Here is a 14666-nt window from a genome sequence, read left to right on the forward strand (position 1 = left end):
GTCATGGTTCTACTTCTATTCTACTATAGAAAATGAGGCAATAGGTCACCACATATGCTGCCAGCTGCCTAAGCATTGGTCCTGGACTAAGTATACGTTTGAAGCTTGCTTAGTAGCGTCAGGGGTTTGCAATCAAAAGGTGAGCGCTATTCGATTCAGAGGGTTTTGCCTAATAGATTTAGTTGGAAATATGTAAACCAAGTTTAGACTAGTGAGAATCCCATTTAGTGACACGGCATGAAGTGTTGTATTTTACTACCAAACATGCAGTGATACGTCACCATTGGTGATGCCTGGCACTGACCGAGTTGCTCAAAGGGGTTGCAATAAACGTAGCATTTTGAGCTTAAATCTAGTGCATTGATTTTTATGCCTGGAGAATCTTGAAAAAGAGAGTAAGAGAATTACATGTTTGTGGAAAAAGCCTCATCCTAGCTGTCTTCTTCTAGAGATCATTTAGTTGTGAGTGAGTGAAAGTTGTGGACGTCAGTTGCCTATCTCTGCATGTTGGCCGGTGCGTCATTTGGAACTTGAGTTAGTTTTTCATCTTTTACTAGAGTTAATTGCTCAAGTGATAACTCATATCAGAATACTTCCTTGCATCATGTATTAACTAGTGATGAGTGAAATCAGGTCAAGGGAATGGCTTTCAACAAGGGAATTTCTTTTGGCCCACGAGAAGAGAGAGAGGATGCAGGTATCCATACAAGAGTTGCTATTGATTATTGCAGATGTCAGGCATATATGAGTTTATTTGAGAACAAAATCCTTCATGAAAACATTACATAGGAGCTTTTCTTTTCCTTTTAGAAAGTAGTGAGAGAGGAGTTTTGGAGGGTGGATGGTGGGTTTTGTACTTTTCTTGATGAGTACGAAAGATCATTCTTTGCTCTTGTTTAAGTAATTGAAATTCTGCTGGATATTTTGCCTCCTTTTAAGTTAGTACCACAAGTGAACTAGTGTTTTCCCGTATAGGTTTTATACTGGCATTATAATCTTTTTTTTTTCTCGGAAAATTACATCTCTATGTAGTTTGTTAGTATTATATGACTGATATAAATGGTTGTGTTTGACTTTGATAAAGCATCTTTGTGGATTTTTTTTTATTAATGTATTTTGATTGTTTTTCTATAATGTGGGCACTGCATGTTTTTCCTGAGATAATACCATTTCAACTACTTTAGCTTTTCCACCTTCCTCCTATAATCATGAACTGGGTTTCTTTTCCAATAATTATATAGGTGATAGTGAGCATCTTTGTTGAGTTTCTCCCTTCATATCACGAAGCATTATTTGGTATACATTATTGTCATCTTCTGGATCTATGTTGTTGGACTTCTTTTTCCCATCCTCTTTCTGAGGAATATATATCGTAAGTGTGTAGATGAAGACCCGAGCAGCTGAGCTGCTGAAGGAATTGATCAGTTGTTCTTTTGTAGAAGTACTAGCCAAATAGACTGTGGGAAAATAGGAGAAAAAATATAATTCTTATTCACTCAATTAATCTATACAGCTGGCCCTCTTAGGGTTTTATACACAAAAATAGAATCTCCTAGATTACACCTTATCCCATTATTCATGGGATATCAGGAAACTAACTGATTATCTTAATCCTAGGGATACAAAATATAAAAATCAAACTTTCCTAATTTATCCTATTTACAAAATCAATAGATTGCGTTTTCCACATAGACTATCAATATGAAGCAGATATGAATGTATTGAAATTTAGCTGGCGGTGGCAAATGCAGATGAATTACGAATGGCTGTAAAAGAGGTTATTTGTGACAATGACAAAGAACGCCATCAATATGAAGCAGCACTAGTTGCCATTACAGTTGAGGAGTCTTTAAAACGGTAAGACCAATATTATCTTTTGAGAACCATGGAAGTTAATCTGAATTTGATGTTCTGGTGCACACTGCAATTTATATGCAATTCAGTTGATACATCTGTTCTGTCCATAGTTACTGCCAACGCATTGGAAGGCCTGATTTCTGGGGAGGAGAATCGGAGCTATTGGTCAGTACTCTTTTGGTGCATGTTTGATTTATGACCTGTTTTGGATTTTTTTTCCATATATTTCTTCACAATATGTGATTTCACATGATTCCAACATCACTTGCTTGGCTGCTTATATTACTGATCAAGTAGGCAAGCATTCATGTTGGTGGTGCGGTGCTAGGCTAATTACTAATGCTAAACTTTAGTTTCAAATGATTGGTTCTGGATCGAAAAATATTGAGGCCATCTGTCCCGTTAGGTGATGGAATTTGGTTCTTAAAGTTGTCCCAAAGATGAAATACTTTGGCATTTAGCTAAATTTGCATGGTGTTTTTCTCTTCTTTTTCTTCTTTTGAAGCAAGTATAGGGGGTGGGGGAGGTTAGTGTTACCATAAGAAATCCATTTCCACTCTCTTCCGCTGTCAGTAGTTGCTGCATTCACTTTTCATGTTCTTGCTTTGGTCAGATTGATCCCCTTACTGTGCTTGTTTTCATTGCCGGCCTTTTAAAATTTGTAACAGGTGCTATCGAAGTTGTGTAGGCAGCCAATAATTGTGTACATACCAGAGCATGAGGTATGTTATCTAAGATACCTATCTTGCTGCATATAGATGTGTGTTAGTTTTGTAGACAGCCAAATAATATTTTAGAAGTAGAAGATGATTATTTGGGGTTTGTTCGTTATTGCTGGTGCATTGCGTTGGTAATAAGCTTGGAAGTGAAATCAAGGATTGGACCACGTCAATTAGATCAGTGAGTTTGAATACACATTCAATTTGTAGATACGAGGTAGGAAAGGAAATAAAGGGCCCTGATGAATTCATTACGCAAATACGTGCTCTCTCTTGGGAGTTGGGATTATTTGAGTAATGCATATTCATATCCAAATTGGATTGCAAGATGTAGGAACCTGAAACTGGCAAAAAGGATAAAATTATGATTAGTTACAAAAATTCCCCATGAACTACACCTCTTGTAACACTTTGCCTCCCAATCTTTGAAACGTAACATCTGTTCCCCCTGAACACCGAAATGTTAACAAAAAAAACCCTTTCCATTAGGTTAATTTAGCCGAAATTGACATTTAATTTGTTATTTTGGGTATTTTAGTAGTTCTATGGTTTAAAATTTAGTTTGAATTTAAAACTAATTTAAATTTAAAATTTTAATTATAATACACCTATTATTGATTGAATCTAACTTAAAAATTTTATGAATCTTTTTTGGTAGAAAAAAAAAATTATGAATTTTCATAACAATTCACTTTTTCCATATTTATTTACACAAGACTGCCATCCTCAGATTTTATCTCCATTACCTCACGTGTCTTACCTTTTGTTTTGTTTGTTTGTTTGTTTTTCTTTTTCTTTTGGCAAATGAGCGCTACCTCACGCGTTTTGTTTTTGTTTTTCAACTCTAACCCCCCGCAACCTTACGTCTATTTTGGTTTTTCTTTTGTTTTCTATTTATTCTTTTTTTTCCAACTCCCTCATTACCTCACATACAGATGCTAGTTTGTACATGCTATGTGTTGTGTGAATCCGCAAGTGCACAGATCCTACGAGTAATAAAGTGTACCGAAGTACAGATATCGTCCCACAGAGATTGAATCACCAAAAATAGGTGTTGGAAGTTATGTAATCAACAAATCAAGTAAGAATGAGTTTGAAAAAAATTCATTAAAATGAAGTAAAGAAGATGGATACAAAATAAATGCAATCAAAAGTGACTAAAAATAGCAAGATCGTAATTATGGTTTGTAAATCAATGATCAAAATGAGCTAGGTCTCCTAACTTCCCCTCAATTGCAAGTCTGACGGAAAATGTTACCGAAATGCTATAGCATTTACTACCCTTGTTAACATAAACTCCTTTACTACATAAAATTCTTCCGAATTAATTATGACTAAGGTTCTTTAAACCATTTTCAGCGTATTCCTATGTGAATCCAGTTCTCAGAATGCAGATCTAAGCTCAGGTTTCTTCAAGTTATGCAAGGTGAATAATATATTCCTATACTATCCCCTAATCAACAACTAAACAAGGTTATTGAACAAGCATCATTTATGTTAGATCCGATTAAAACTAACCTTTCCAGTATTAATCTTAATCTTGTATCCTATAATTGATGGCCAATCAAGAATAGAAATATGCATTAACACACATGAATGAACAGGAATAGTAACTCAATAGCATCTCAGAAACAAATTGTCATTCTTACAACCTTGGTTCCATTAGTAGGCCTAGCTTAAACAAATTAGTTCATACTGAGATTTACAAGATCCGAAATTCCAGAATATTCCATGGTTAAATTAATATCCAAATAACAAAAGAGAATTAAGCTAACAGAAAGAAGAAAGAATTTCAGCTAGATCTTGGATCTCTCTTTGTCCGGCCTTGCTTCCTTCAACCTCCTGCCTTATTCCCTTCTCTCACGTCTCTGGTACTTTCTTCTAGTCTGGAGGAGGTACTCTCTGTGTTGTATTTTATGGAGAAGAGGTACTGTTCTTTTCTCTATTTTTCCTTATGTACTTGACGGCTCCTTTTCTCTCTCTTTGGATACAATCCCTGCTAGGGCAACAAAAGAGGCTGAGGTGTCACTTGATGATGGATGCAGTGGTCCACAATGACACATGCTCAACCAGCTCACATGGATTTTTTGTCTGCTTTCTCCAAGTAGTGCACTGATGTCATCCACGTGCCAGATGTTCCCAGAATGTTGCAGCAGAACGCTGTGACATTCAGCCCAAGAATTTCCTGCAAAGCGCACACAAAGTCTTCGTCAATTTTCTACCTCTTTTTAATTCAAAATCCTCCAATTTACTTCATGAGGAGCACAAATATAGAATTTAGCCCTAGCAAGTGCAAAACTTGAAAAATCTAAGTTAAAACACAAAAGAAACCAGTAAAATCTCTTTCGGTCAAGCAACTTTTGAGCTAGAAAACCATTAGCAACTTTTGGGCATCTGTTCTAGGGCTTCAACTAATGGTATGTTGATGTGTAGTTGCTTCAAAACATCCAAAAACTTGCAAAACAGCCTATCATGTTGCTGTCTTTGAAAGCGTTGAGGAAATGGTGGAGGTGGTCTGCTGTTACTGATGTTACTAGTTTCTGCCGCTACAGAATGCTGTGGAAATGCTATGGCATTCTGCAGTGTAGAATTTGGCTGCTTATTCTTCAACTGTTCTTCTGGTGGCTGAGTTTGATTCTCCACCTTTTGGATTGAAGTGGACTCTGTTTGCACAGCCTGGGGTCTTGTCTTTGGCTCCAGCTCTTTTCCACTCCTCAATGAAATGTCTTTGCACTGTTCTTTCCCTTCTCTTCTTGGATCTTCGGTGTTGCTTGGAAGAGAACCTTGAGGCTGGTTGCTCAACGCATTAGCGATCTGCCCAATCTGATTTTTTAGGTTCCTCAATGTTGCATCATGACTTTGAATCCTAGCATCATTCCTTGCAATGTATTCTTTAAGCAAATTCTCCAAGGAGCTAGATTGATCTGCGGTTTGTGTTCATTGTTGTTGCAGTGGATACCCTGGTGGATATGTGGGTCTGTGATAAGCATTGGTTCCACTATAACTTGCTCCTTGATTACTCCGTGTTAAGTTTGAATGTTGCCTCAACCCTTGATTGTGAGGATTCGAATAAGGATTGCTGTTCCTGTTGAAGTTTGCCACATAACAAGCAGAGGTTGGATTGGAAGGGCAATCTTTATATAAGTGACCCTCTCCACAATAAACACAAGAGACTCCAGCAGTTTGCACAGAATTTACCCCTGTCGACATGTTCATTGCTTTTATCATATTCGCCAAGGATGACACTTGAGCTGAGAGTGCAGTGATGGCATCAACTTCATGAATTCCAGCTACCTTCCTAGCATTGAGTCTCTCGGTTGGCATTGTTATTGGCATCCTTTCCAAGATCTTGTAGGCTTCATTGTAAGATTTGGCCAAAATAGCTCCACCATCAATTATAGTCCCTGTTTGCCTGTTGAGGCGATTATAAAAGGTCTCCATTTGAATCCCATGAGGGATCCCATGATGAGGGCATTTCCGCAATAGCTGTTTGAATCTTTCCCATGCTTCATACAAAGATTTCTCATCCGCTTGTTGGAATGGGGTAATGTCGTTTCTGAGCTTGGCATTCTTGGTTGGAGGGAAGTATTTCATGAGGAACTTTTCCGCCAAATTGTTCCATGTCGCAACTGAAGCTGGTGGCAAAGAATTCAGCCATGCTCGAGCTCTATCCCTCAAGGAATAAAGGAATAGCTTTAACCTTAATGCGCCTTCAATCACCCCTGGTAGCTTGAAAGTATCACTCACCTCCATGAATTATCTGAGATGGAGGTGAGGATCTTCAGTTGGCATCCCATTAAACTGCCCCACGGTTTGGAACATTTAGAACATCACCGGCTTGAGCTCGAAATGAGGCGCCTGAATCTCTGGCCTCACTGTGCCGGGGTTAAGTCCATGTAAAATAGGCACGCGCCTTGTCTCTATCATCTAACAGTGCTGGCTGGGGGACAGGATTGTTGGCATTTACTTGCTGCCCATTGTGTCCCAAATTTGCTGCTGCTGCCTTTGCCATACCTTCGACAACAACCAAGCCTTGCTGCTCCCTTCTCTTAGCTAAGAATGTCCTTTCAATCTCCGAATCTAAGGGTAGCAATCGCGGTCTCGCTGGTTATTCATGCATATAATTCAAATAACCTGAAATGTGACCGCAAGTCAAAAAGAGTAAGAATTGAGTAAACAAAACAAAAACAAAATAACTTCTACAACTACTTGTAATGATTTCAATTCCCGGCAACGGTGCCAAAAACTTGTTGTGTGAGTCCGCAAGTGCACAGATCGTACAAGTAATAAAGTGTACCAAAGTACAAATATCATCCCACAGAGATTGAATCACCAAAAATAGGTGTTGGAAGTTATGTAATCAACAAATCAAGTAAGAATGAGTTTGACAAAAATTCATTAAAACGAAGTAAAGATGGATACAAAATAAATGCAATCAAAAGTGACTAAAAATAGCAAGATCGTAATTATGGTTTGTAAATCAATGATCAAAATGAGCTAGGTCTCCTAACTTCCCCTCAATTGCAAGTCTGACGGAAAATGTTAGCGAAATGCTATAGCATTTACTACCCTTGTTAACATAAACTCCTTTACTGCATAAAATTCTTCCGAATTAATTATGACTAAGGTTCTTTAAACCATTTTCAGCATATTCCTATGTGAATCTAGTTCTCAGAATGCAGATCTAAGCTCAGGTTTCTTCAAGTTATGCAAGGTGAATAATATATTCTTATACTATCCACTAATCAACAACTAAACAAGGTTATTGAACAAGCATCATTCATGTTAGATCCGATTAAAACTAGACTTTCCAGTACTAATTTTAATCTTGTATCCTATAATTGATGGCCAGTCAAGAATAGAAATAGGCATTAACACACATGAATGAACATGAATAGTAACTCAATAGCATCTTAGAAACAAATTGTCATTCTTACAATCTTGGTTCCATTAGTAGGCCTAGCTTAAACAAATTAGTTCATATTGAGATTTATAAGATCCAAAATTCCAGAATATTCCATGGCTAAATTAATATCCAAATAGCAAAAGAGAATTAAGCTAACAGAAAGAAGAAAGAATTTCAGCTGGATCTTGGATCTCTCTTTGTCCGGCCTTGCTTCCTTCAACCTCCTGCCTTCTTCCCTTCTTTCACGTCTCTAGTACTTTCTTCTTTTCTGGAGGAGGTACTCTTTGTGTTGTATTTTCAGGTACTGTTCTTTTCTCTATTTTTACTTATGTACTTGGTGGCTCCTTTTTCTCTCTTCAAATACAATCCCTACTAGGGCAACAAAAGAGGCTGGGGTGTCACTTAATGATGGATGCAGTGGTCCACAATGACACCTGTTCAACCAGTTCACACGGGTTTTTTGTCTGCTTTCTCCAAGTAGTCCGCTGATGTCATCCACATGCCAGCTGTTCCCAGAATGCTGCAGCAGAATGCTGTGACATTCAGCCAAAGAATTTCCTGCATAGTGTGCACACAAGTCTTAGTCATTTTTCTACCTCTTTTTAATTCAAAATCCTCCAATTTACTTCATGAAGAGCACACATACAGAATTCAGCCTTAGTAAGTGCAAAACTTGAAAAATCTAAGTTAAAACACAAAAGAAACCAGTAAAATCATTCTCGGTCAAGCAACTTTTGAGCTAGAAAACCATTAAATAACTCTAATTTCTTAGAGTTATCACTACATAGCTGGTACCAAAAAAACAAAAAGAAAAACTCTATTTTTATATTAAAATAGGATTAAAAAATATAGGATCAAATATAAAATGATAGAAGACAAAATTATAATTTCTAAATAAAAACAACACATGCTTATTGTTCAAGAAAAAAAAAAAAACACATGCTTACTGTCATTTGTGAAATTAACATATAACAATTCCTCTTATTTAAAATTAAAATGTAACAATTAAAAATAGTTTTCCTTTTTTCATTCTTCTGAGCATGTATCGTCTGAAAAATTTTTACTTCAAAATCACGTCTTCAAACTTATGAACCATCTAAATATTTGATTGACCAACTCATGATATAATCTTCTTGTAAGAAGTCATATTGTACCTAAAATTCAAAAAAAAGAAAAAAGAAAAAAAAAGAGACAATGGTTATAAACTATAAAGAAGTTATCGATTACATATATAAGATTATGGTCTGAGTTTACCATCTTCTACGCCTTAAATTGTTGATTCCAAGCTTCCATATGCATCTTTAGAATGCTGGTGATCAGATAAATATTTTAGTGTTACCTTGTTCTCCTCGTTATTATTATTATTTTTTTCTCTTCTGCTGGAACCTGAAAAGTCTGTTCATTAGGAAGCAAAGGAGATGATGTCATTTTCGTAAATAAAAGGTGAAAAAAGATAACACACGTGGGGTAGTGCGGGATTAAATGAGGATAGCAGTCTTGTAAATAAACATGAAAGAAGGGGACTATTATTAAGTGAAGTTGATTGAGAAAAATGAGTTGACAGCTTCAAAAGAATGAAGTAGCATCTGAAAGAGAGTCTGAAATAAAATCTGCATTTAGCACTCCTCTAAAAAGTGAATTAAACTCAATTACAAGTTTGGTTCCTTTGGATGAAAATTAGAAATATACAAATAGTTAAAAGAAGATAGTTGTACTATAATTTTAGGGCGCGTTAACCAAACCGTAAATGAATGTGATGGGAAAGGTAATGGGATTGGAAAGTAAAGTAATAGGATTAAAGGTCATTTATTCCCTTTCATGTGTTTACTTGACTATTAGATGGTGTAATGAGAAATAACCTTATTCTCGTTCTTATGTTTACTAAAATAGTAATGTTATGAATGTAATCACTAAAATGTTCTTTTGTACAATTAAATAACGATTGATTGTATAGTAATTTATTAGGGGTAGATAAGTAAATATAGCATTCATTTCCTTTGACAAGGAATCAATACTAAAGGGGTGTAAGAATTGGTATTCCCTTTCCTCATTCTTATATTACATGGAGTCCACTAAATCTCCATTACTAATTTTGTAAGTAAACACATTATTAAATGAGAAAGGGAATCACTCCTTATTTTCCCATTCCCTTTGATGCAAATGCAAAGTAAACATGCCCTTAATGAATTATTTTATAGTCAGTGATTATCAAATTGTATAAAAAGACATTTTAGTCGTAAAGGAATGTAATGAGAAAGGTAATGAGATTGGAAAGTAAAGTAATAAGATTAAGGGTCATTCATTCCCTTTCAAGTGTTTACTTGACTATTAGATAGTAGGGGTGTACGTTGGTCGGTTTTTATCGGATTTTCTCGGTTCGGTGATCAAATTGAAGCTTATGTTTTGCAGATAACTAGAACCGAAACTGTCCAACGAGGGTATAAAACCGAACATCAACCGGACCGCCATACGCAGTCAGTTCGGTTCAATTTTGGAGGTTAACCGAAAGACTTTTAAGCATTTTTACAATATTTTTAAAATTAAGAATTTATACAATATTAGTAGTAGATAGAGTATTACTTTTAAGGATTTTTATAGTGTTTTAACCGAAATACTAGTAGATAGAGTATTACTTTTAAGTATTTTTACAATATTTTCAAAAATATTTTTTAAGGCAACCTATATTTTTCTGTTCGGTTAATTGAGCAAAATCTAAAACTTGAAACTGAAATCGAACTGAGATACTAAGAGCCCTAGTTCGGTTAACTGACCACCACCATTTGGTCGTGACGTGGCACCTATTTCTTCAGCTGGTTCCGGTCGGTTAACAGTTTTTTTCTACAGCCTTATTAGATGGTGTAATGGGAAACAAACTCATTCCCTTTGTTATGTTTACTAAAATTAGAAACAACAATGTTATAAATGTAATCACTAAAATATTTTTTTACACAATTAACTAATAATTGACTGTATAGTAATTCATTAAGGGTAAATAAGTAAATGTAGCATTCATTCCATTTGACAAGGAATTAATACTAAGAGCATCTCTAAAGGAACTCTTTAAATTTTAGCTAAAATGTCTAAAAAATTATTTTAGCTAGCAATTCTTGAGTGATACACTCAAACCATACTCTCTATTTTAGCTAAGTATAAATTATTTATATTAGCTAAATAAATTTAGCATTCATTCCCTTTGACAAGGAATCAATACTAAGAGCATCTTTAAGAGAGCTCTCTGAATTTTAGCTAAAATAGTTAAAAAATTATTTTAGCTAGCAATTCTTGAGTGATACACTCTAATCATACTTCTTATTTTAACTAAGTATAGATTATTTTAATTTTTATTGAGTTTAAAAATCTAAACAACTTTATTGAATTTTAAAAGAACATTCATTTATTATGGTTTGAAACAATAAAATAATACAAAAAAATCAAATAGCTAGTCACTTTTTGTTAGTTATATTTAGTAAGTGTGAAGTGGATTCTCTAAAATGGCTCATCATTTAGCTAATGGTTAGAGTGGAGAAAAACTAAATTCTAGCTAAATCCTATTTTAACTAAAAATATAAAATAGTTAGCGTAGTTGGAGTTGCTCTATAGGGGGTGTGAGGATTGACATTCTTTTTCTTCATTCCCTATATTGTGTGGAGCCAACTAAATCTACATTATTGATTTTGTAAGTAAACTAATTATTAAATAGGAAAGGAAATCATTCCTCACTTTCCCGTTCCCTTTGATGCAAAATAAACATGCTCTTAGTTCAAAATTGTGGTTTAATTCACTCCCCTCGGGAAAAAAATCCTGCTTTGTTCCTCTCCAATTTAGGAAATAGAGTGTACTCATGGCACATCATGCTTGTTCATGTCAATTAGGTAGGTTATCAAATCATCTCATCCTTTTTGTGTTCTAATTTAATTGCAGCATACAAGGGGTGGATGGGGCTCTGGTTTTATTCCCATTGCAGAATATGGTGCTGAGTTCAGCAAAGGCTCCATTAAAAGAAAACCGAAAAAGCCAGTGAGGCTTCTGTATAGTGGTAGGAACCACTATGATCTGCTTGTTTGAGAAATGATCTGCTTGTTTGAGAAGTCATTGGTGCTGAAATATATTGGGTCTCCATAATTACAAGGGGATTGAAGGAAAGAGCAAGACAAATATGATATTTTTCTAGTTGTTCAAGAAACAAATGTACAATCCCGTCTGAAATGTGTTCTAAACTTGCAGTTTTTCCTGTAGGAAATCAAATAATAGCTCGCGATCTACTTTATTTACTAAATTTTGGATTCTAATTCAAAGTAACATTTTCTGGATTACAGTTTTCCTTTCTAAATACTAGGGATGGTTTCATATACACCTTTACGAAGAGGGGACGATAAAAGATAGAATTATTAGAATCTTATATTGGTCGGAGATATTAACATAATCCACTTAATAAGGTGAGGGTAATCATCTTTTTATGGCATGTTTACCTACACGTAATCGGAATGAGTATAAATCGGAGTAGGCAGGATTCGAAGTGGGTATGATGAGTCAGAATAAGTTATTTACTTAGTGATAAGATTCGGAATTGGAGTCAATCTAAATCTCATTCATACGTTTTCTTACACTTAGAATCAGAATGAAATAGTGTAAAAATATTAATATACCCTTTAAGTCAATTTAATATTTTCAATTTAAAAAATAAATTGTTTACTTATTATATTAAAATTAATCATAATTAAAATATTTAGTGTAATAATAGGGTATTAAAATAATAAATATAAAGTGTACAACTATTTAAAATATAAAAATAAATTGTTAAAAAAATTTAATAAAATAAAGAAAAATAAAAAATAGTGTTAAAAAAATTAAAATATATTATTAATTTATTAAAAAATAAAGTACATATTTATTATATTAAAGTTAACAATAATTATGATAAAATAATAAATATATGTTGTAATTATTATTTTTTGAATTTTATTTTGAATTGTATATTTATAAGTAAAATATGGGTATGATAGTAATTTAATGTTAATATTAAGAATTAGAGTCTCAATATTAAGGGAGGCATGAGAGTGTCAATCTCATTCCTTAATCTCAAATTTGAGTGGGAGTTATCAATCTCACTCTCATTTCAAGATAGTAAATATGTGATTGAATTAGGTCGATACAACATAGGCTTAAACTTGTGGAACAATTGTTTGCCATTGCTATTTTTTACTTGTTTTAGGTACTGAATTATATTTTACATCACACATTCGCAGAGTTTCTGTTCATTGCCTTTGAGAATCTTCATTAAGTGTCAAGGCATCTCGTTTAGTCCCTTGTTTTATATATTTATGTTAGGCATCTCGTTTTGTCCCTTGTTTCATATCTTTATATATGTTATATCTTTATGTTAACAACCATCCACTGTAATTTCTCGTGTTTGATTTGTTTTTAAATATTAAACATGTCAAAGTTTGAATTGCAATGCAAAAAGTATGCCGCTGATGTTTTATTTATATTTTATCAATGTTATTCTCTTTGAAGAGGGGAAAAAAAACGTTTATGCTCTTCGGGTTCGAAATGGAAGGGGTCTTAAGATGTAGAAATAATTTGCTTTTATGGCGATTTTTCTTTTTCTATTTTCACTTTGTGTGAACCTTCGGTCGTTGTGTTTTTTCCGTTCCTTTTAATTTTTGTACCTTTTGTTTTTGTTTTTTTTGAGAGAATGTAGTAACTAGAAGATTTTTGAAATTAAATTAACTAAATAGGAGATTTTAAAATTATTTAAAATAAATAGCAGTTTACGTGATAAAATATAAATGGTTTATTTACGACTAGTGAAAATATTTGTTTCACGCAAGTTTTCTTTTTTTGACTGGTAAAAAGATTTTTTTTCACGTAAATAAATTTTTTTTAATATTATTTATCACGTAAGTTATCTTTTTACTAATATAAAATGAATTATTTATACAGTAAATTATTCATTTACTATATATACTGTTATTTACTTCAAATAATTTTAAAATATATCAATTTAGTTTAAAAAATTAACTATTCATTACGATTTTCCTTTAAGAGTGGGAAAATTGAATGTGAAGCCTGGTAGGGCTGTTCATGGGTTGGGTTGGTGCGGGGTAGGACTTTTTTTTCCCGTCCCAAAGGGTGCGGGTTGCACATATTTGGCCCCAACGATGTTAGAAAAATTTCACAACCCAACGATGATAGAAAAATTTCACAACAAAACGACGTTCGGGTTGGGTTGGGTTGGGGCGGTGCAGGGTGGGTTGGGTGGTCGGTTTCAACATTAAAAAAAATCAAAGACTTGAAGTTCAATATAATATTCAAACTTCATCATTAAATAGAAATAACAACCATCCTTATCAATCCGGCGAGAGAGCAACGGAGAAAGTAGGCAAGACGGCGGCCAAGATGACTAAGCAATGAGGAGAGAGTTATGAGGGGGTTCACGGGAGAGGAAGAAGAGGGAAAACTGAAAAGGAAGAGGCAAGAAGTGGGGGTTCACGGGAGCCTGCCGTCGGGAGGGGAGACCGAGAATGAGATTGTGAACCCTAATGTTAGCGAGCCTAAGGTAGAACTTGAGCAGTTTGGCTTGGGCCGAAAGCTTGGGGGTATGTTGTGCGGGTTGGGTTGGGGATTGCGGGTTGTTATGGGCCCAACCCGCAATCCGTCCCAAACACTTCGGGCCAGAGGTATAATAGGCCGAAAATTTAAAAATAATACTGCGGGTTGCTTTTTTCGGCTTGGGTTGGGGCGGGGTGAATTGGGTTTGCGGGTTGTTCGGGTTTATGAACAGCCTTAAAGCCTGGGACGATATTTAGTGGGCCCCAATTTTATTGAGATGTTTTGAAGTCTGTTCTCGTCTTCTCTCTCTCTTTCTTTCGCTGAAACAAAGACAATAAATAAATTATCAACTTTGGACACTATTTTTAATTTTTGAAAACATATAATATTACTAATGTTTGTTACTTGATTGTTCTAGTATAAGAATACTAATTATTATTATTATTATTATACATAATTTATTTCTCAAAATTAAAAACATACTATTTACTGAAAGAATATACGAGTATAGTTCATTTCGATTTTAAGTTTAAGTAGACAAAAAAATGAGATTCGTTGTAGTTATGACTTTGATTCTAAAAGTCTTCAAAACGTGGCACTACTGGTAAAAATATTGAAGATGACATTTTTTT

General features: G+C 34.4%; 1 protein-coding gene and 1 non-coding gene across 3 annotated transcripts in view; both read left to right on the plus strand.

Moving 5' to 3' along the window:
- Window positions 1–11772, plus strand: part of LOC21406374 (OTU domain-containing protein At3g57810) — a 12622-nt gene extending 850 nt beyond the window's left edge. Inside the window, exons 4-8 of one of the 2 annotated variants that reach the window (XM_024169186.1) lie at window positions 634–697; window positions 1752–1857; window positions 1968–2022; window positions 2526–2579; window positions 11404–11772. In XM_024169186.1, coding sequence (XP_024024954.1) covers window positions 634–697; window positions 1752–1857; window positions 1968–2022; window positions 2526–2579; window positions 11404–11547 — 423 coding nt within the window. In that variant the 3' untranslated portion in view covers window positions 11548–11772. Of the gene's footprint in view, window positions 1–633; window positions 698–1751; window positions 1858–1967; window positions 2023–2525; window positions 2580–3935; window positions 4003–11403 lie in introns of those variants that run through there. The other variant, XM_024169187.1, reaches the window with a different exon arrangement.
- On the plus strand, window positions 6034–6140 carry LOC112092612. The gene has a single exon (XR_002902664.1). It is a non-coding gene; the product is annotated as a small nucleolar RNA R71 (small nucleolar RNA).
- Window positions 11773–14666: the final 2894 nt, after the last annotated feature.

Source organism: Morus notabilis, unplaced genomic scaffold (genome assembly GCF_000414095.1).
Source record: "Morus notabilis unplaced genomic scaffold, ASM41409v2 Scaffold5, whole genome shotgun sequence".
NCBI lineage: Eukaryota > Viridiplantae > Streptophyta > Magnoliopsida > Rosales > Moraceae > Morus > Morus notabilis.